General features: G+C 39.1%; 1 protein-coding gene across 2 annotated transcripts in view; it reads left to right on the top strand.

The window, feature by feature from the left end:
- Positions 1-5,208: 5,208 nt before the first annotated feature.
- Positions 5,209-21,648, top strand: part of LOC5569249 (protein lava lamp) — a 72,228-nt gene continuing 55,788 nt past the window's right edge. For both annotated transcript variants that reach the window (XM_021839236.1, XM_021839235.1), the window contains exons 1-2: positions 5,209-5,316; positions 5,730-5,897. In XM_021839236.1, the coding sequence (XP_021694928.1) occupies positions 5,805-5,897 (93 nt within the window). In that variant the 5' untranslated portion in view covers positions 5,209-5,316; positions 5,730-5,804. The remainder of the gene's footprint in view (positions 5,317-5,729; positions 5,898-21,648) is intronic.

Below are 21,648 nucleotides of genomic sequence, written 5' to 3'. Positions count from 1 at the left end.
AGACATTTCGAATCTAAGTAAAGCTAACGTAGGCCTTAAGTGAAATTATTATAGAGTGCTCATTTGTAACAAGATGCTACACGCTTGAAATGTTTCATCGATTACTTACACGGAGAAATCAGACTACCCAAAAAATAGGTTCTTCAAACCCAAATTTGAGTAAATTACATTCAATTTTTACCCTCACTTGGGTTGTTTTACACTGAGGCAAATGGACTATCGGAATACAAACCCCTTATGAAAATTTGCCACAAGAAATCAGGTTGAAATTCATAAATTTTCCTTATGAAATCCAAATTTGAAAACAAAACATGTTTTCGCGGCAACCTGCAATCGAACCAAAAACCTCGTGCCTACACCACGCGCCTAACGACATCAAGGCGATGTGGAGCGATGCTAAAACGTTTACACAGAGAAAACAATTTTAATATCAAATAAATTCTGTATCATTACAACAATATATCTGTATTATTTGCCGGCTTATAATTGCCTTTCATTGTTTCAATAACAACTCTTTATTCGGAAGTTGTTAAAACTCTTGATTTGTTTCAAAAATTAAAATTGTTGAATTTGACAGCTGCGTTAAACGGTGTGCAACAAAATTATTTTTTGTTTTAACTATTTTTTTCGTTTGAAACAACAAAATTTTGCATTGAAATAAAACCTTCCATTTTTTAAATTAAATTACACTGTTTTTTGATGTGACAATGATCTTTTTGAAATAAAAGCATTTTTTGTTGGTCCCAGTCCTTTTATTTTTTTTTTTTTTTTGGGGAAATAAACAATAAACAATGATAATCGCTTCGAAACGTCTACTTTACTTTTATTTTGTGAAAGTAGTAGTATTGGAACATGCACCAAAATCCATTTTACTGGAGAATGTTCTTTATCCGCTTCGTGACAAAGTGACGGGATAAAATCTGCAATACTGGAGAATACATTAGCGGAATTGAAATTTTAGAAAAGATGATTAATACTTACTAAAAATAATTCTGATTGTGGTTTTGATTACTCCAAAACTATTACAAAAATCTATGACCTGAACTTCTGGCACGAACATTTTAATCACGCAATGTACTTCATTATAATTTAATATATCGGAAATATTCGCTTTTTCACCGTTTCTACAAAGCAACAACATGGTGGGACAGTTTTTATGCCACATGCATAATTATTAGAATTATTATTATTGAAATAAATTGAAATTGAAACAAATAAACATTTTACGTAAAGTTTTTCTTTTGTCGTTTGGAAAATAAATCTATTTGAAAATGTACCTACCCAATAAATTCGACAATATTGTTGCTTTATTTTGATAACAATGGTTGTTGTTTCAACGCATATTTTTTTATTACAACAAATTGAACAAGCTTATTGAGAACAACAAAGTTATTTATTGTTTTGAATAGCTAGTATTTCTCTGCGTGCATACATAAAGGGTTCGTATTGCAATAATCGTTCCATCTTTCATAATGGAACAAATGCTAATTTTCTTCTTTCATTGTCAGAACCGATGTGCATCACACACAATGCCCAATTTTCTCGGCAAAATCTCGCGTATGTCGACAACACCAGCAGCAGGAACAGTAGCGGATGTTCATTATGTGAACCAGATAAGGGTTTATTCACAAATTTCATAACGCCAAAAATGGGCAATTTTGATACCCACCCACCCTCTTGTAACGTTTTTTGTATGAATGTTTTACAAATTTTGTATTAGCTGTAACATTTTGAGGGCACCCACCCACCCCCTTCAGCGTTATGAAATTTGTGAACAGGCCCTAAGCTGAGTCCAACTGTCGGAAGAAGCGCCCGGGCTTCAACTGTGGAAGCGCTTCGGGAAAAGACAACAACATTTATGCTGCACCTAAATTTACCCCCCGTGCGCTGACAAATGCCTTACATGCCTTTGGGATTTTATACCTACATGTGCGCTATATGTTGGATATGAGTTGCAATAAATAAGCTTATGAAGTGAATAAATTCCGAATGCTCCAAATTAAATTGTGATTCGATTTTGTTTCAAACAAAAAATAAAAAAAATGCAACATGAACCATATTATCAAATGTTTGTTTTCATTGTAGGATTGTACCTCAACCAATTCTCCGGTGGTTAATTTTTCAACCTTACTAGGTATGCTCCTGTTGTGGTTGTCATTTGAAATTTTCTTGAGAAATAATGATTTTCGGAACGATAAACATTCTTAACAACCCGTTGTTCGTATGGTCGGATCTTGGAAAACCTCAGCTGTTACAGTCGAAACATTACCCAGCAATAGTACGCTTATGGTGGATGTTTTAAATTGAGTCAAGAGATCAATCCATCCAATCGAACGTATTGATTTTTACCGTGAATTTTCAGAATTTTTCAAGCCGTTCGAGGATTACTCCGTAATGGATCACATAATTTGCTCTTGTCCACAGTTGATCAGCAGAGTGTTCTCATCCTCGCATAACATATGATCTTGACCTAACCAAGTTTGTAGCTTGTTGTTACTGAGCAAATGAATGGATTCTCACATTATTTAACACTTCAGTCGTCGCGCTGTTGTATTTTGTACAACAGTGGTGAAAAAAACTTCGCTTATCTTACACACCATCAGCGTGGTCCATCTGGCTGTAGCAAACCGTGCGACTCAAAGGTTAACAATGCTACGATGGGGAGAAGATCCTCCTCTATCTCCCAGTGGTGATAGTTTTTATCTTTTTTCATTGATTTGCTTAAAAAACGAGCTCGTTTCCCAATGGCTTTTAGGGCAAGATCATGAGTTATGCGAGAAATTCAAATTTCAATTGAAAATTGAAAATGGCTTATTGTCTTGTCTTGTTATTGGAACAAACAAAGGAACAAAGGAACCAATCTATATGGGATATTGCTGTTTTGTCAAACACACAAGGCTACGTTGGCGCTATCTATGCTTTCCAAAGCGGCCTTTTTGATTATTTCTCGCATAACTTCTGATCTCGCCCTAAAAGCCATTGGTAACCATGTATGTAGCTCGTTGTTACTGAGCATTTGAATGGATTTTCATGCTATTTAACAACGCTATGGAGAAGTAAAGATCGTTATCTATCTGCCCGTGATGTTGGTTTGGATGCTTATTCTTTTTTTGCTTAGAAACAACGAGCTATACACGTGGCTACCAATGGCTTTTAGAGCGTTATCTCAGAGTATGCGAGATTTTAATGATCCATTGAAAATTGAAAATTGAAAATTGAAAATTGAAAATTGAAAATTGAAAATTGAAAATTGAAAATTGAAAATTGAAAATTGAAAATTGAAATTGAAAATTGAAAATTGAAAATTGAAAATTGAAAATTGAAATTGAAAATTGAAAATTGAAAATTGAAAATTGAAAATTGAAAATTGAAAATTGAAAATTGAAAATTGAAAATTGAAAATTGAAAATTGAAAATTGAAAATTGAAAATTGAAAATTGAAAATTGAAAATTGAAAATTGAAAATTGAAAATTGAAAATTGAAAATTGAAAATTGAAAATTGAAAATTGAAAATTGAAAATTGAAAATTGAAAATTGAAAATTGAAAATTGAAAATTGAAAATTGAAAATTGAAAATTGAAAATTGAAAATTGAAAATTGAAAATTGAAAATTGAAAATTGAAAATTGAAAATTGAAAATTGAAAATTGAAAATTGAAAATTGAAAATTGAAAATTGAAAATTGAAAATTGAAAATTGAAAATTGAAAATTGAAAATTGAAAATTGAAAATTGAAAATTGAAAATTGAAAATTGAAAATTGAAAATTGAAAATTGAAAATTGAAAATTGAAAATTGAAAATTGAAAATTGAAAATTGAAAATTGAAAATTGAAAATTGAAAATTGAAAATTCAAAACTTAAAATTTAAAATTCAAGATTCAAAATATTATATCTGTGCGCTTTTTTCAAAGGGGCGAATCTGACAAATATATTCAAATTCGATTAAGGCATGTATTGGAATCAGTTTGTAGTGTAGTTTTCTAAAACACTATCCAATTTCAATTTAGTATGATTTCGCATTGAATAAAACTAAAAAAACCGAAAGGCGCAATTGAATTTGGATTGGGTTTTTCTTTTAGTGTTGTTTCGCCCATTTACCTGCATACAAATAAACGGTGACAAAAGGGCTAATCTGAAAAACGAATTGAATTTTGGGCACTTGACAATGTTATGCTTATTTTCTTACATAAACTATCTAACAATTGATTTCATGAATGAGATTCTGATAAGTTCAGTATCGTGTTGTTCATTGCAATGCTGAAGGGATCTTCGTTTTGCGTTTTTGAGAGTAGAAATAAGTGTTCGTTTTGAGATGGCTCTACTGCACTTACCATAAACTCCCATTGTTCGCCATACGTGCAGCGACGATATAAATATCCTCCCGTGGGGTACACTACCCGGCCCAGTAGGGTGGTGGAGTACATCACCCGGCCGAGCACTCATCATAGTAGTGGAACTTCATCATCATCAGCAGACTTGCGGTCGGAAGTATTCCTTGGATTGTCTCCGGTCACAATTGGCTGGATGCAGCCTCCCTACGCGGATCGTTTTTCATTGCTCCAATGCAATGTGATGTGGCCTTTGCAGAATATGCACAAAATCACCGAACAAACGAACACCGGAACCGACGGACACCGAAAACCGCGAGAAACAAACTTGTGCAGAAGGGCGCAATCAACACTGACGATTACAGAATGCAAAACAAACTGGCGGATTTGACAGCTGATTTCTCAAAAGGAATCGGACGGCGGGCGTAATTGGGTTCTTGAGTTGACGAAAGGCGAGTATCGTAAAGGGCGCAATATAAATGTTGGTTGTGAAAGGACGCAACCATGTTTTTTTTCAAATTCAAGAAGCAAGATTGGATTCAATAATCGTGGTAATTGTTAAACTGATGAAACAACTCATACTACATGTGAATGATAGAAATTTGGGTAAAAAACAGTTGTTACAAGAAATAGAAATTTATTTTTCTTTTGAAAAATTTCAATGGTGGATTTCTCAATTTGGCCATCACGTCAGTTTCGCCCAATTGAAAAAAGCACACAGATATGATAACTTTACCAAGATTTTTTTTGTGTGCCGGTGCGAAACATTTCGCGCTACGCTGCCCCCACCAACGTAGCGCGCCCATGTCCCGACCATATGATCGTCAAAACCGGATAACAACAAAGCAAAATAAATGCCCCTGGCAACACTTCCTCTTTCGAGTCCGAGTTGTCCGCTGTCACTTGCCAAATTCGAAGTGATGATGTGTAATTCTGTGTTTGTTGCATTCGTTTACTACGGAAAATAGCGAATATTCAGCGTTAAAAGTGAGTATTTCGGCGTTAAAAGTGGCGTGGAATGTGGATTGACGGTGGAGACGTGTGAAGCGATAGAAGGTTTCAACGGAAAAGTGTTTTTCATCGGGGAAATCGAAGATTAAAGAAGCTTACAACAACTCGGCCTTCGCCCTGCACCGAAATGGTTGACGTCACGCAGCGATTGCGGCGAAGCAAATTTCTCAAGTTTTGATTTTGCACAATGCATAATGACGAGTGGCCTCCGCTTTGGACAAAGGACGCCTTCAAGTGGAACGAAAACCGAATTCCTGAGGAGGAGGTTGTTCGAGTAAAACAACATCCAACATGAACGCGCATTCCGTCGACGATCAATCCGAAAAAAAAAAGTGAAAGTCGTCATTTTAAATGACCTTGCTTTGCTGTGTCTGTTTGTTTCTTTGTAGGAGAATATGTTTTTGCCGTTGTGACTAAAGGTGAATAAGGATTAAAGCGAGCAGCTAGACGGAGAAGTAGGAACCATGTCGGGATACGATCCAGGCGGCGGTGGAGAATCCGGAACGGGGTCGACCCCGGATCTGACCAGTCTGCAGGAGAACTTCAATCAGCAGCAGGTAAGACTTTATAAGAAGACGGTTAAAGTGTAGGAGGAATTTTCGGTATAATCGGTGAATACCCAACTGTCCTTCGACTTGCTGAGACAAGGCTGGTAGCGACTAAATGTTTTTAAAATAGGCAGGGCTGTGAGCAGGTCGTTTTTTAAAGACTTGGTCTCCATTTACATGCAAATCTCTAAAAAGACACTTTTTTAATGGAAGGTATTTATGGACATCATTTTAACCAAACTGATCTCCTTTTTTGCTTATTCTGCTTACAGAAATCCTACACACTTAAACAGATTCGCCGAGAACCCAACAGCTGATATTTCGGTATTAATTTGTCGATTCTCGGTAAAACTTTAACCGAGATTTCGGTAAACATTTACCGAATCTCGGTAACGTTCGCCGAGATCTCGGCAAAAATTTTGGATTGTCGAAATCTTTGTAAAATAAGTACCGAGATTCGGCATTGAAAATTACCGAATTCTCAGCTGTTGGGTTCTCGGCGAAAAGTTTTACTGAGGTCGGTGAAATAATTTAAGTGTGTAGTTCATAATTCTAGTGAATGTAAAGTCTATTACAAGACTATTCTAAGGATTCTTCAGAATTTTTTGTCTCAGGTTCCTTGATGAAGACCTTCAACAATATTACTTCTGAGATTTCTTCTGGAACACTTTTAGGGACTCCTTCAGAGATTTCTCCAGAAATTTCTTCAGAGTTTCCATAAATTTTCCCAGATATTTTTTCAATGGTTGTACAAGGGATGCTTGGTGGAATTTCTCCACAATTTGTTCCAGGAATTCGTTAAGCGCTCCAACGCTACTATCCGAAATAATTTCCGCAGGGATAACTCTGAAAATTTTCCCAGATACTGTTCTATATGATATTCTCCACATATATCAATTAATTGTGTCACCGTTTTCTCCAGTTGTGACTCTTGGACATCTTTCAAAGATTTGTACAGGAGTTCTTCCAAAAAAATCCATGAATTTCAGAGTTTTTGGAAAAAAAAAATCGTGATTTAGGGAATTTTGCAAGAAACCTTACAAAAAACCCTGCGCCTAATTTTACAGTTATTGCTTCAGGTATTCCTTCAACAATTCAATCATTCCCAGGTATTACAGTAAAAACTATCGATAAATGTAGTTACTAAGAGAGTTACAACGTGATCACCTTTTTGGCAGTGATTTGTCAGAGTGTTGTTAGTTGTCATATCGAAAGATATATAATTTTCCGATAATGAAATTGACAGATTTTCAATATCAGTCATCAACGGATATGACGGATATCGTGCAACTCTGTTGAGATTTTTCAGGGATTTTTCTAGATATCCCATCAAAAATTCTCACAGAAATTTTTCAGAAAATTCTCTAGAAATTAATCTGGAAGTTTGAACTGGGAAGCTTCAAAAGTGAGATAAGTCCATAAACTAAGTAGTTTGAAACTTGATTCGGTGTTTTTCGCCGAAAAGTGACGTTGGAGGTACATAACTTCTAACAAAGAAAAAAGACAAACAATTGAAAAGAATAAGCAATACAAAGTGATGCAATTGCGATCCGGTTTGAAAAATAATCTGTTCTTCACTCCCACTGGAAGCGCAAGTCTTTCTGTAGTTAGAATTGGCACGCCCGTTTCATCTGTGCGAGAGCAGTTGGAGAAACAGAAGGCAGAAAAGGAGCGTTGTAGAATGGCCGAGAATGTGGCGGCTTTATCTCGCTGCTGCGAAACGACAAGAGTCAAGGTGGGACGTATTCGCGAAGCGATAGCAGTCGCTGATTCGGACCAGTGTACACGCGTTGAAGTTATACCTGAAGACCACTGATTCAGCGTACGAAGAGTATAATGGGTTCCAGAACAGAATCTACCTTGCCGACCCTTCGAAAAAAGAGGAGTTCGAGCCGATCTTCATTGAGTTTGAGGAATTATACGAGTTTACGCGTATCGCTTTATGCGAGATGCTGCAAGCTTATGAGGATGAAAAAAAAGGAATACTCGCCGTAGCTGCTCAAGCCGGTGCAGGACACGTTTCTGACTCTGGATTGAGGGAAGTAATCACCAAGCTGGCTGTAGCTCTTCTGGTGTACCTGTGGCCTTTTCCCCGACTCTCGTACTGCAGCAAGTAGCGCTGCCGACTTTTGATGGTCGCTACGAGAATTGGTTTAAATTCAAGCAGATGTTTTGCGACATTGGTGACAAGTGTACTGCCGATTCTGCTGCAACTAAGCTACACTTCCTCGACAAGGCTCTAATAGGAAAGGCACATGGAGCAATTGATCCGCAGATACTCAGGGATAATGATTACCAGGAAGCTTGGCGCTCGTTGACCCAGCAATTTGAGAACCTTCCTGCCTTAATCAATGACACCACTACGAGGTTATTAAATGTAAAGCCGATGGTGAATGAATCATTTGCTCAGCTGATGAGGCCTGTTGGATGAAGTTGAGAAATGTGTGAGCTCTCTCGAGTATCACAATTTGAAAATGGACAAGTTGTCAGAAGCCATCATCACCAGTCTTATCGCTTCATAGCTGGATATGGCTACTAGGAAGGTGTGGGAATCGAGTGTCACACGCGGACAACTTCCGGAATACAAGAAGATGATTAGTGTCTTGAGAAATCAACTAGCAGTACTCGAGCGATGTTAGAGAGCAAAGCCAGCATTGAAAATTCGAAATTCGAACTCGGCGTCTAGAACACAGTCTTCCTTTGCTCCTATGAAGGCCCATACCGCAACAGTTGGAAAAAGGAACGACACATGTGCGTTGTGCAATGGTGAATACCACATTGAAAAGTGCGATGCTTTCTTGAAACTGAATGTGAACGCTCCGTTACGGGAAGGCGAAACATTTCGGGCTATGCTTCCGTTGCCTAAAACGGGGCCATCGCACGGCAAAGAAGAATCAACGTCGACAAATTGTTCTCTTTTGTGTAACGCCAATGAAACCAAAAATCAGGTTTTGTTGGCAACGACGCTTGTGGAGTCCAGCAGAAGTGCCGTGCTCTACTGGATTCGGGTGCAATGGCTAATTTTATGTCGCAACGCCTCGCTGATTTGTTGAATATGGAGAAGAAAGCCGCAAACGTTCCTGTAGTTGGCATGAACGGAATGAAAACGATTGTGAAGTTCTAAGTGGAAGCTAAAGTTCTGTCCAGAGTAACGGAATACGGTTTCAGCTTGGATTATCTTGTGGTGCCGAAGGTTACCGGAACGCTGCCCCCTGCTAGAGTGGATGTCGACCGTTGGCCGATACCAACAAACTTGACACTGGCCAACTCGTCCTTCTTCGAACCCAGCCGAATCGATTTGTTAATTGGAGCGGAAGTGTTCTTTGAACTACTACGAAGTGGCAAGATAAAGATGGCTGCTGAACTACCCATTCTGCAAGAGAGTATGCTGGGGTGGCTGGTGTCCGGACGTGTATCTGAATGTCCATCGACGGGTACAGTCCGTGTATGCCATGCTCAGCCGATCCCTTCGGCTGAAATGGAGCTTTATACGCTATTACGGCAGTTTTGGTCGATTGACGAACAGAATTTTCCTATTACCAACCATCAAGCAAGCTTCGACTGTGAGCAACACTTCTTGAAGACGCACTCGCGAAACGAATCCGGACGCTACGTGGTACGATTACCATTTCGTACAAATCCAAGTGAATTAGGACAGTCGAGACAGCAAGCTGAGAAGCGATTTTTTTGTTTTGGAGCGCAGGCTTGATAGGAATCCTGACCTGAAACAGCAGTACAAGGCGTTTCTTGAAGAATATATTTCGCTTGGCCATGCTCGTGAGGTTTATAAGGCTGATGAAGAAGCATTCTATCTACCTCACCACTGTGTGCTTAAACCGGACAACTCGACAACTAAGTTAAGAGTTGTATTTGATGCATCGGCCCGGAGCTCCACCAACCTATCATTGAACGACATTATGATGATTGGGCCCACCGTACAGCGTTCCTTGTTCGATATAGTGCTGCGTTTTCGATGTCACAGGTACGTCTTCACCGCCGACGTGCCATAAATGTACCGCCAGGTAATGGTACACGAAGATGATCAAAAATACCAAAGGATCGTGTGGAGAGACAACCGTCAGCAGGAGTTGAAAACAATCCAACTTTCCACAGTGCGCATCGTACCTTCGTGCTGTGCGTACACGAATTCTCTCTGCTCTTGGAAGTTTTCTTAAAAACTACCTAAAGCAATAAAACAGTACTTTTCAGTGCTACAAAAACAGTACTTTTCAGTGCTAAAATTAAAAACGGTACTTTTCAGTGCTACTTAAACAGTACTATTTTTTCCACTATTGATCCCTTTACGATCCTTGTTTGGACCCGTGCCTTCGATTTTTCGCTGGACCCGTTGGCGAAAGCTAGCGGTGGTAATCCTTCTTGGACACCGTCTTGGGAAAAAACCTTTCGAAGGTCACGTCTTCTTTCGTTTATTAATTAAACATGGTATCAACAACTAACAAAAGGAAGGGTGAATCTCTGAATTCACTACTTCCTTCCAAAAAAGTGGGTTTTAAAACTGTCACTACACGTGGCAAGAATGCAAGAAAGGACGCTTCCCCGGAATGCGAACTCTCTTCCAAGGGTGAAATGAATAATTGTATCTAAATGAGCAATCAGTTCGATGCTCTAGACAAATTTTCCGAACACCAAATCGAAGCAGCCTCTAGCCCAGGCTCTTTGATTCAAGTGAGGAAGCCTATCGTGGTCAGTTGTTCCGAATTTGGGGGATTTAGGCAGGAGATCTTGAACTCCATTAGGGGAATCAAGGTTTCCTTCCAAATCGCAAAGAAAGGAGACTGTCGCGTTTTGCCGGAAACTCTTAAAGATCGTGAGCTTCTTCTCAAACATCTTGAAGAGAAGAAGCACAATTTTTTTACTTATGACGACAAAACTGAACGTTTGTTCAAAGTTGTCTTGAAAGGTCTCTCAAGTGACTATAAATCACCTGAAGAGATCAAAAATGGAATAAATGATTTACTTGGATTTTCCACAGTCCAAGTAATCATTATGAAAAAGAGAACCCAATCTGGCATTGTTCGGAAAGGGCTTTCTCAAGAATTTTATTTAGTTCACTTCAACAAAAAAGAACTAAATAATATTAAAGCTTTAGAAAAAGCAAAACTTTTGTTTGATGTCCGTGTGACATGGGAACATTTCCAGAAACCTGGAGGAAATTACCAGAACCCCACTCAGTGCCGTCGGTGCCAAAAGTGGGGTCATGGTACAAAAAATTGTCGCATGGATGCTAAATGCATGATTTGCGGAGGTTCTTCTCACGCCAAAGACGTCTGTCCAGTGAAGGAAGATACCACCAAATTCATATGTTGTAATTGCGGGGCTAACCATAAGTCCAATTTTTGGAATTGTCCTTCACGCAAAAAGGTCATTGAGGCTCGTGCCAGGCAGATGAAAGATAATATCCGTTACGATAACGGTCGTTTCCGGAATTTGCCTGGTAGAGTATCGAACAATGCTCATTTTTCAGTTAACGATCGCTTGATCATGAATCATACCCATCAGGAAGATCATAATCATGCTCATTCACAAACTAATTTTAATCCGTCGGGTAGCCGTTCGAATCTTTCTATTTCGAATGTATCTACCCACGGTAAATCCTTTGCCGATATCGTAGCAGGAAATTCGAAATCCTCCCCTGTTCGATCCATGGGTACCCATTCTACTTGTTTCAAATCAAATGGAAAAAACCCTACCGCCACAGGTAACTCCGCTTCTTCGTCTACCGGAAATTCCAATGGGAAATCACATGACATGTCTGCCTCTGATTTTAATTTTCTAACTGAACAATTGAATCTAATGATTGATGCAATGTTCAAAGCCACCACTATGACTGAAGCAGTCCAAGTAGGTGTAAAATTTACAAATCAAATTGTTATTGGATTACGTTTTTCTAATGGATCCAAATAATAATTTAAATATTTTAAATTGGAATGCTCGTTCTCTGAATGGTAAAGAGGACGAGCTGTTTAATTTTCTTACGGTTAATAACGTGCACATAGCAGTTATTACCGAAACGTATTTAAAACCTGGATCTAAACTCAAAAGAGATCCTAACTTTTTTGTTTATCGTAATGATCGACTTGATGGGGCATGTGGGGGAGTTGCAATCATCATTCATAGGCGTATAAAGCATCAACTGTTTTCATCATTTGAAACTAAAGTTTTTGAAACTTTAGGTGTTTCTGTTGAAACACAGTTTGGTAAATATACTTTCATAGCTGCCTATTTGCCTTTTCAATGCTCTGGGCAGCAAGTTAATTTGCTCCAAACTGACTTGCGTAAATTGACTCGCAATAAGTCAAAATTTTTTGTCATTGGTGACTTTAATGCCAAACATCGGTCATGGAATAATTCTCAAAGTAATTCCAACGGCAGAATTTTATTTGATGAGTGCTCTTCAGGATATTTCTCAATTCAATACCCTGATAGCCCCACATGTTTTTCCTCTTCTAGAAATTCATCTACGATTGATTTGGTCTTAACCGACTCTAGTAATCTTTGTAGCCAACTGATTACTCATGCTGATTTTGATTCTGATCATGTCCCTGTTACATTTCAAATATCCCAAGAAGCGATTCTCAATCCTATCAGCTCCACTTTCAATTATTTACGAGCCGACTGGAATATATATAAAACGTATGTTGACTCCAATCTTGATGTTAACATTTCTTTAGAAACTAAACTTGATATTGACAATGCTCTTGAAACTTTAACAAATTCCATTGTTGAAGCCCGGAGCATTGCAATTCCAAAATGTGAAGTAAAATTTGAATCCGTGATTATAGACGATGATCTTAAACTCTTGATCCGTCTTAAAAAACGTTAGGAGAAGGCAATTTCAACGCACTCGCGATCCTGCTATGAAAATTATATGGCAGGATTTGCAGAAAGAAATCAAGAAACGTTTTGCTCAATTAAGAAACAAAAATTTTGAAAATAAAATTTCTCAATTGGACCCTGGCTCTAAGCCCTTTTGGAAATTATCGAAAATCTTGAAAAAACCTCAGAAGCCAATACCGGCATTGAGAGAGGAACACAAATTATTACTAACTAATTGCGAAAAAGCTCAAAAACTTGCTATGCAGTTTGAAAGTGCGCACAATTTTAATTTAGGACTTACTAGTCCAATTGAAAATGAAGTTACTCAGGAGTTCGAAAATATTCTCAATCAGGAGAACGTTTTCGAAAATGCCTGGGAGACTGATTTGGAAGAAGTGAGAACTATTATTAAAAAAATCAAAAACATGAAAGCTCCTGGCGATGATGGAATTTTCTACATCCTCATCAAGAAACTTCCAGAAAGTAGCTTATCATTTTTAGTTGATATATTTAACAAATGTTTTCAATTAGCATATTTTCCTGACAAATGGAAAAATGCTAAGGTTGTTCCAATTTTAAAACCAGACAAAAATCCAGCAGAAGCTTCTAGCTATCGTCCAATCAGTTTGCTTTCCTCCATAAGTAAACTTTTTGAAAAGGTTATTTTGAACAGAATGATGGCCGACATCAACGAAAATTCAATTTTTGCCAATGAACAGTTCGGATTCCGCCATGGACATTCGACCACTCATCAACTTTTACGTGTAACAAATTTGATCCGTTCCAACAAATCTGAAGGCTATTCTACTGGTCTTGCTCTTCTAGACATAGAAAAAGCATTCGACAGTGTTTGGCATGAATGTTTGATTGTAAAATTAAAACACTTTAATTTTCCAACATACATTATTAGAATAATTCAAAGTTATCTGTTAAATCGTACACTTCAGGTTAATTATCAGAACTCCAGATCTGAAAGACTTCCTGTAAGAGCTGGTGTTCCTCAAGGCAGCATTTTGGGACCAATATTATACAATATTTTCACATCTGACTTACCTGAGCTACCTCAGGGATGTCAAAAATCTTCGTTTGCGGATGACACAGGCCTCTCCGCCAAAGGACGAAGCCTGCGTGTCATCTGTAGTCGATTGCAAAAAAGTTTGGATATTTTTTCTTCATACTTGCAAAAATGGAAGATTTCTCCTAATGCTTCCAAAACTCAACTAATAATATTCCCACATAAACCAAAAGCTCATTATTTGAAACCTTCAAGTAGACATGTTGTCACGATGAGAGGGGTTCCAATAAATTGGTCAGATGAAATTAAATATCTAGGGCTCATGCTAGATAAGAATTTAACTTTCAAAAATCACATTGAGGGCATTCAAGCCAAATGTAATAAATATGTAAAATGTCTCTATCCCCTTATTAATAGAAAATCAAAACTTTGTCTTAAGAACAAGCTGTTGATATTCAAACAAATTTTCAGGCCAGCCATGTTGTATGCTGTACCAATATGGACTAGCTGTTGTAATACCAGGAAGAAAGCTCTGCAGAGAATTCAAAATAAAATTTTGAAAATGATTCTGAGGCTTCCTCCCTGGTATGGTACCAATGAGTTACATAGAATATCCAATGTTGAAACATTGGAACAAATGTCAAATACAATCATTAATAATTTCAGGTAAAAATCGTTACAATCTTCTATTGCCACGATTAATGCGTTATATGTTTAGGTTAAGTTAGGTTAAGTATATTAAAAACATTTTTTTTTCTCTTAAAAGCAGGTGAAATCAACTCACCTGTAAAAAAAAAATGAACTGCTACGGCAAATGAAATGTAATATGTTGTTAACAAAATGTTAATTAAATCTTAAATTTGTTTTACCAAATTAGGATGATAGTGTTGTCAAATAACACAGAACACCTAGATATATGAAATGAATGTAATGTTTGGAAAGATACTAATAAAGAAATTAAAAAAAAAAAAAAAGATGATTGGGCCCACCGTACAGCGTTCCTTGTTCGATATAGTGCTGCGTTTTCGATGTCGCAGGTACGTCTTCACCGCCGACGTGCAAAAAATGTACCGCCAGGTAATGGTACACGAAGATGATCAAAAATACCAAAGGATCGTGTGGAGAGACAACCGTCAGCAGGAGTTGAAAACAATCCAACTTTCTACGGTTACCTATGGTACTGCTGCTGCGACTTTCCGGAGGCGAGCAGATCTAAATTAGGCGATCGACGACAAGGTCCACTTAGCGTTGGCGATCTGCGTAAAGCGGAAATGTTGATGGTAAGAGTGGTTCAATTGGCATCATATGAAGAAGAAATTGTTTGTATTCAAAACAATCGTTCGGTGAAGAGCAAGCTTCGAAACCTCAACCCAGTATTCGACGAAAATGAACGGATGCTTAGAGTTGGTGGACGCATTCGTCATTCTAACTTACCTCGAGAACAGAAGCACCCCCTCATTCTACCGAAAGGGCAACATCTTACAGAAATCCTAATTGACGCTCTACATAGGTAGAATTTGCACATCGGACGTAACGGACTGCTTTCCGTGATCAGAAAGAGATTCTGGCCAGTTAATGCCAAACGAGTCGTCTATCTAGTGCTGAAAAGGTGTGGCGTTACTTCCGGGTGAATCCAACTGATGTCCAGCAATTTATGGGTGACTTATCAAGTTATCGCGTGACTGAAGCCCTTCCATTTCCGAGAACTGGAGTGGACTACACCGGTCCATTATTGTTGAAGCAAGGTCGAATGAAATCACCGGTGAAGGCGTATATTGCATTATTTGTATGCATGACGACAAAGGCACTGCACCTCGAGCTGGTTACGTCATTATCGACGGAATCGTTCCTGGCTGCACTGCACAGATTTGTTGGGCGAAGAGGCAACGTTTCGGAAATGAGATCAGATCGAGGCACTAACTTCGTAGGTGGAGACCATCAACTTAAAGAATTCTACGATATGCTTACGTCGCAGTTGATGCAGAAGAAGATTGCAGAATTCTGTCAAGTTCGATGCATCGACTGGAAGTTTAACCCACCCAAGGCGCCACACCAAGGGGGTCTATGGGAAGCAGGGGTTTAATGTGTTAAATATCATTTGCATCGTGTTTTGAAGGAGGCCTACCTAAACGACGAAGAGATGAATACATTGCTGGTACAAATTGAGGCTATTCTAAATTCCCGCCCTTTGTGTCAGCAATCCGATGACCCTTGTGATTACCAAGCATTAAGTCCAGCTCATTTCCTTATCGGACGTGAACTTATTGCTGTAGCAGAGCCACTTTATCAGGGACTACGAGAGAGTTCACTATCAAGGTACCAACTCGTGCAGAAGCATAAGCAAACCTTTTGGCGACGTTGGTCCAACGACTACGTAACAGAGCAACAAAGACGAGGAAAGTACAACAAATCACCATCTTCTATCAAGAATGGAATGTTGATTATAGTGAAGGAGGAGAATATGCCACCCCAAACCTGGCAGCTGGGATTATGCTTCAAATTCAACTCGAACATAGTGTTGAACTGGTTGAAACTAATGAAGTCAAATACCCCAGTATTGGTAAAAAACCGTGTAGTGAAAATAAGAAAACTTTTTGCGTGGCACACGTGGAACTATATTTGGACTCAGCACAACCCAGTGGATTTGGTGTCACGTGATGCATTCCCTGAGGATTTAATGCGGTGTGAATAATGGTGGTTTGGCCCAAGTGTGATCCCTATTGAAGACGATGAATGTAGTGTGCTGGAACCGGAAGACTTTGGTACCGGAACCTAATGCACTACGACAACGAAAGGCTGCTGCGAGTCGGCGGTCGCATAAAGAATTTCGAACTGCCGTAGGACTTGAAGCACCCGATGATTTTGCCGGAGAATAGCCACTTCACGGAGGTGCTAATAGAAGCTTTGCAACATGAGCATCTTCATGTCGGTTTGAATGGACTACTTGCTGTGGTCCGACAGAAATTTTGGCCAGTGAACGCAAAGCGAGCTATTCACCGAGTCCTGAGGAAATGTGTAGTTTGCTTCCGGACCAACCCCAGAGACGTACAGCAGTATATGGGCGATCTTCCGAGGTGTCGAGTTACTGCTGCTCAACCCTTCGCCAAGACTGGAATTGATTTCACAGGACCATTCTTCATTAAGGTTGGACGAATGAGAGCTAAGGTGAAGGTGTACGTGTGTCTTTTTGTATGCATGTCCACCAAATCCATACATCTAGAACTGGTTGACGACCGATGGTTTCCTGGCAGTGCTTCATCGATTTGCTAATCGACGAGGAAATCCATCTGAGCTATTCTCCGTCAATGAAACTAACTATGGGGGAGCAGACTGAGAACTTTCCGAACTGTTGAACCTGCTACAGTCTCAGGTGCAGGCCGACAAAGTGAACGAGTTCTGCCAGCCCAGAGGAATCAAATGGAGTTTCAACCCTCCCAAGGCCCCACACCAGGGAGGCAATGTCAAATGCATGAAATCCCATCTGTGCAAGACTCTAAACGAAAGCTACCTAACCTATGAAGAGTTGAACACTTTATTGGTCCAAATAGAAGGTGTATTGAACTCGAGACCTCTTGTGCAGCTGACGGATGATCCCTTCGATTACGAAGTGCTGAATCCAGGACACTTCCTAGTCGGACGGGGACTGACGCGGTAGTAGAACCACTGTACGATGAGCTGAAGGAGACGAGCTTGTCACGTTTTCAACTAGTGCAAAAACGAATGCAGCATTGTTGGCAACGGTGGTCAAATGAGTACGTGATGGGTCTTTAGAAGCGCAGCAAATGGTACAAGGGCCCTACGTTGCTACGAACTGGATTGCTGGTGATTCTGGAGAAGGACAACATGCCACCCAAGGCCTGGATGTTGGTTCGCATTGTTGAAACACTTTCAAGTAAGGACGGAGTTGTACGAGTGGTAAGAGCATCTACAAGCGACCGACAACCCAGATCGCTGTGCTTCCCATCGATGACTGCACGGATCAATCAGAGCCCAAAGAGAATTAACCGGGGGGAGTATGTTACACTAAAATGGAGAAAATTGATTATTCACTGTTTGATTTTTGTACAGTGCAAAGTAAAAACATGTGTGGTAGTTGAGCATTACACTGAGCAGGCCGTGCTTTTAAAAGAGTTTATTATTATTATTCAAGCTGTCAAGTCAAGAAGTACCACATTGGCGACGAGTAAGAACCCACAGCCGGAATCTATATAGGAACGGAACGGACCTCAAGTTGTTTCTGGACTCATCGATTAAGGGTAACTATAAGGTATACCTGCATTTCCGACGGATAGCATCTGATCGGATCAGGTATGAGGGAAAACGAAAAGTCTCGCCTAAAAATAGGGAGACGCCTTAACGGCGGATGAAAATCCGACCGGAGAGGGCAAGAGAAATGTCTCGCCTAATGGTAGGGAGACGCCTTAACGGTGAAAAAAACCGGAGAAGGCAAGAATGTCTCGCCTTAAATAAGGGAGACGCCGAAATGGTGGATGAAAATCCGACCAGAGAAGGCAATAAGTATGTTTCGCCTCATGAGAGGGAGACGCCTTAACGACGGTTGAAAAATCAGTCGGAGAAGGCAAGGAAAATGGCCGGTAAAGCAAAACTGTTTTTCATAATGGGAAAGCGACAAGTGAATTATAATCCAATCGAAAATGCAGATCTGAGGGAAAGGCCATATTATTAAAATAATTAAATCCTGAATACTGATCTGAAAATACAGACATAAGGGATCATCAGTGGCTGATTAATTCAGCTGGGAAGGCAAGTGTAATTAACATAAAAAAATGTGCCTAAAAGATCGCTTTTGAAGGGAGCAGTTCTAAAGACAGTTTTCAGCTGTCGTGTCATACGATCCATTGTGTCTAGCAAAACCAAATGCTCGCTTCAACAGGAAGCGCTCTTAGTGAATCCAACCAATATAAATAGTCAAAAACAAATTTGAGGCCAATTTCCGATAGAAACGTTAAATGGCGCCAGACCACCAGACCAGACTAGAATTGTGAATTTAATTGTGAAATAAAAGTTGTCTACTTAGAGCAAAAAAGCGATCCTATATGGTCGCTGCTCAGATAGACTGGACCAAGTGTTTTTCAATGGTTTCAGAAAAACGTACCCCAGGCATCAGAATAGCATTAGAAAGATCAGAACTGATGGAGTTCTTAATGTCTTTAACACGCCAAAATATCATCTAGTCCATTTAGAGTAAAAGCACATCTTCTGTCGAAGAAAAGGAGATGTGGTAGTTGAGCATTACACTGAGCAGGCCGTGCTTTTAAAAGAGTTTATTATTATTATTCAAGCTGTCAAGTCAAGAAGTACCACAACATGTATCTGATTTTTCTCTGTGTGCTACCAGTGCAGACGACAGTAGGTGTAGACTGCGATCAGGTGCGTCCCACTCGTACTCAGATTGAGTACCACTTCTAGTACTGCATTCGGTCCCTCGGTAGTACAAAAGGTACCCAAGTTTGACAGATCGCAGTACACTTTTCACGGCATTCTAGATTATCTTATGAGCCATAAAATTTTGGGCAACTGCAAGAGACATGGAGGTCTTTAATTTGTCTTGGTGAAAACCCATGCAAAGACGCTTATAGACAAAAGTTGTTATCAACTGCCGGAAGGGGAGATATGGTACTTTCATGATTTGTAAGAGTTGTCTGCGCCATTTTGCGCCGAAGCCAGTTATAGAGGCCTAAACTACTCCTTGAAAAAAGAGTAATTCATGAATAACTTTGTTACTTTAAAAGATAGGGTGATGATATGTTCAGCAAAAACACGGTTTTTTCTATGACAAACAACTTTGTAGAAAACACAAAAAATGTTAAAAATCTTGGAAAAGAGTTATGATAAAAAATATGATTTTTAGGGGTCATTCACATACAACGGCATATATCTCAAAAAGTATAAGAGTTAGAAAAATTGTGTCTTCGACAAAGTTGTTTCAAATTGCCAATTCTTCAACTTTGCCGAAGACACCATATGTCTATCTAAATGTTTTGAAAAAATAGTTTTTCTATCTCACTGCTAGGTGGATTGATCACAAAACTTTTTTCGTCAAAAGTTGCGCATTAATATACCAAGAAACTTCTCCGAACAAACTATATCGCTAAAATCAACGGTTCAGTGGCGATTCCCTAACCTCAAATCTACCTGTTCCACGAATAGAAATTCTTCAATTTCAGCAACAAGTTAGCATCTATTTAGAATAGATCTGTTAGAAAGGACGATTCCAATAATTTACTGTTTGCTTTATAATCAAATTCTACCAAATTAATCATTTTTAGATTCGTAGAACAGGTAAAAAGTGAGGTTACGAGTCGCCTCTGCAACGATTAGGGCGCTATTCAAAAAGCGCATGAAAACGAGAAAATAAAACACAGTGCTCTGGAAGAGAAGCTCTAGCCTTTGGAAGAGAAGCCTTACAACCTCTGGAAGAGAAGCTTTCTAGCTTCTAGAAGAGAAGCTTTACAGCCTATGGAAGAGAAATTTTACAGCCAATGGAAGAGAATTTTTCCGGAATCAGAAAGAGAAGCTTTCCAGCCTCTGGAAGAGAAGCTTTCCAGACTCTAGAAGAGGAGTTTTACAGCCTATGGAAGAGAAGCTTTCCAGCATCTGAAAGAAAAGCTTTTAAGCCTCTGGAAGAGAAGTTTTCCAGACTCTAAAAAAGAAGCTTTCTAGCCTCTGGAGAAGAAGCTTTTCAGGTTTTGAAAGAAAAGCTTTACAGCCTCTGGAAGATAAATTTTCCAGAATCTAAAAGAGATGTTTTACAGCATCTGAAAGAAAAGCAGTCCAGCCTCTGGAAGAAAGGCTTATCAGCATCTGAAAGAGAAGTCTACCAGCCTCTGGAAGAGAAGCTTTCCAGCATCTGGAGAAACTTTCCAGCAGAGAAACTTTCCAGAATCTAAAAAAGATGTTTTCCAGCACCTGAGAGAAAGAGAAGCTTTCTAGCTTTTGGGACAGAAGCTTTACAGTCTATGGAAGAGAAACTTTCCAGAATCTTAAAGAGATGCTTTACAGCATCTGAAAGAGAAGCTTTTCATCCTTTGGAAGAGAAGCTTTCCAGCCTCTGGAAGAGAAACTTATCAGTCTCAGGAAGAGAAGCTTATCAGCATCTTAAAGATAAGCTTTCCAGCCTCTGGAAGAGAAGCTTTCCAACCTCAGGAAGATAAGTTTTCCTGCCTCTGGAAGATAAGATTTCCAGCCTTTGGAAGAGAAACTTTCGAAAATCTAAAAAAGAACCTCTACAGCATCTGAAAGAGAAGCTTTCCAGCCTCTGGAAGAGAAGCTTTCCAGGAAGAGAAGTTTTCAAGACTCTAGGAGAGAAGTTTTCCAGACTCTGGAAGAGAAGCATTCCATCCTCTAGAAGAGGAACTTTACAGCCTATGGAAGAGAAGCTTTCCAGCATCTGGAAGAAAAGCTTTTAAGCCTCTGGCAGAGAAGTTTTCCAGCCTCTGGAAGAGACGCTAGTCTTTACTGCGATTGTTGTCGAAATACATTTCATTTTGCTATTAAAATGTGATAATTGCACGAAATAAAGCATAAAGCACGGAACCACCACACAATATCAGGACTGTTTCACAGTAGCCCAACTTGAAGCGACTGCGCTGATAAAATACAATACGTCTTTTCTAAACCATCAGAAAATAACTTCTGAGCATCAAAAGTTTTGTGGAAATTATTGATAAGCATTGTAAGTTTGAATTCTGTGACAAATTAACCCTCTAATACCCAACCCCGCCCTTAGACGGGGTACACTTTGGAATTTTGTGTATATTTTCGTAGCTCGAAAATCAAAATTATTTTATTTTTGGTTTAAACCTTGACTCATAACACGCATATTAGAAAAGTTTTTTATGACTTTTGAAACTTTTTTGTATTTTTGAAAATTGTTTGAAAAAATGT

The sequence above is a fragment of the Aedes aegypti genome, chromosome 1, assembly GCF_002204515.2.
Source record: "Aedes aegypti strain LVP_AGWG chromosome 1, AaegL5.0 Primary Assembly, whole genome shotgun sequence".
Lineage (NCBI taxonomy): Eukaryota > Metazoa > Arthropoda > Insecta > Diptera > Culicidae > Aedes > Aedes aegypti.
This window is presented reverse-complemented; position numbering and strand designations above follow the sequence as displayed.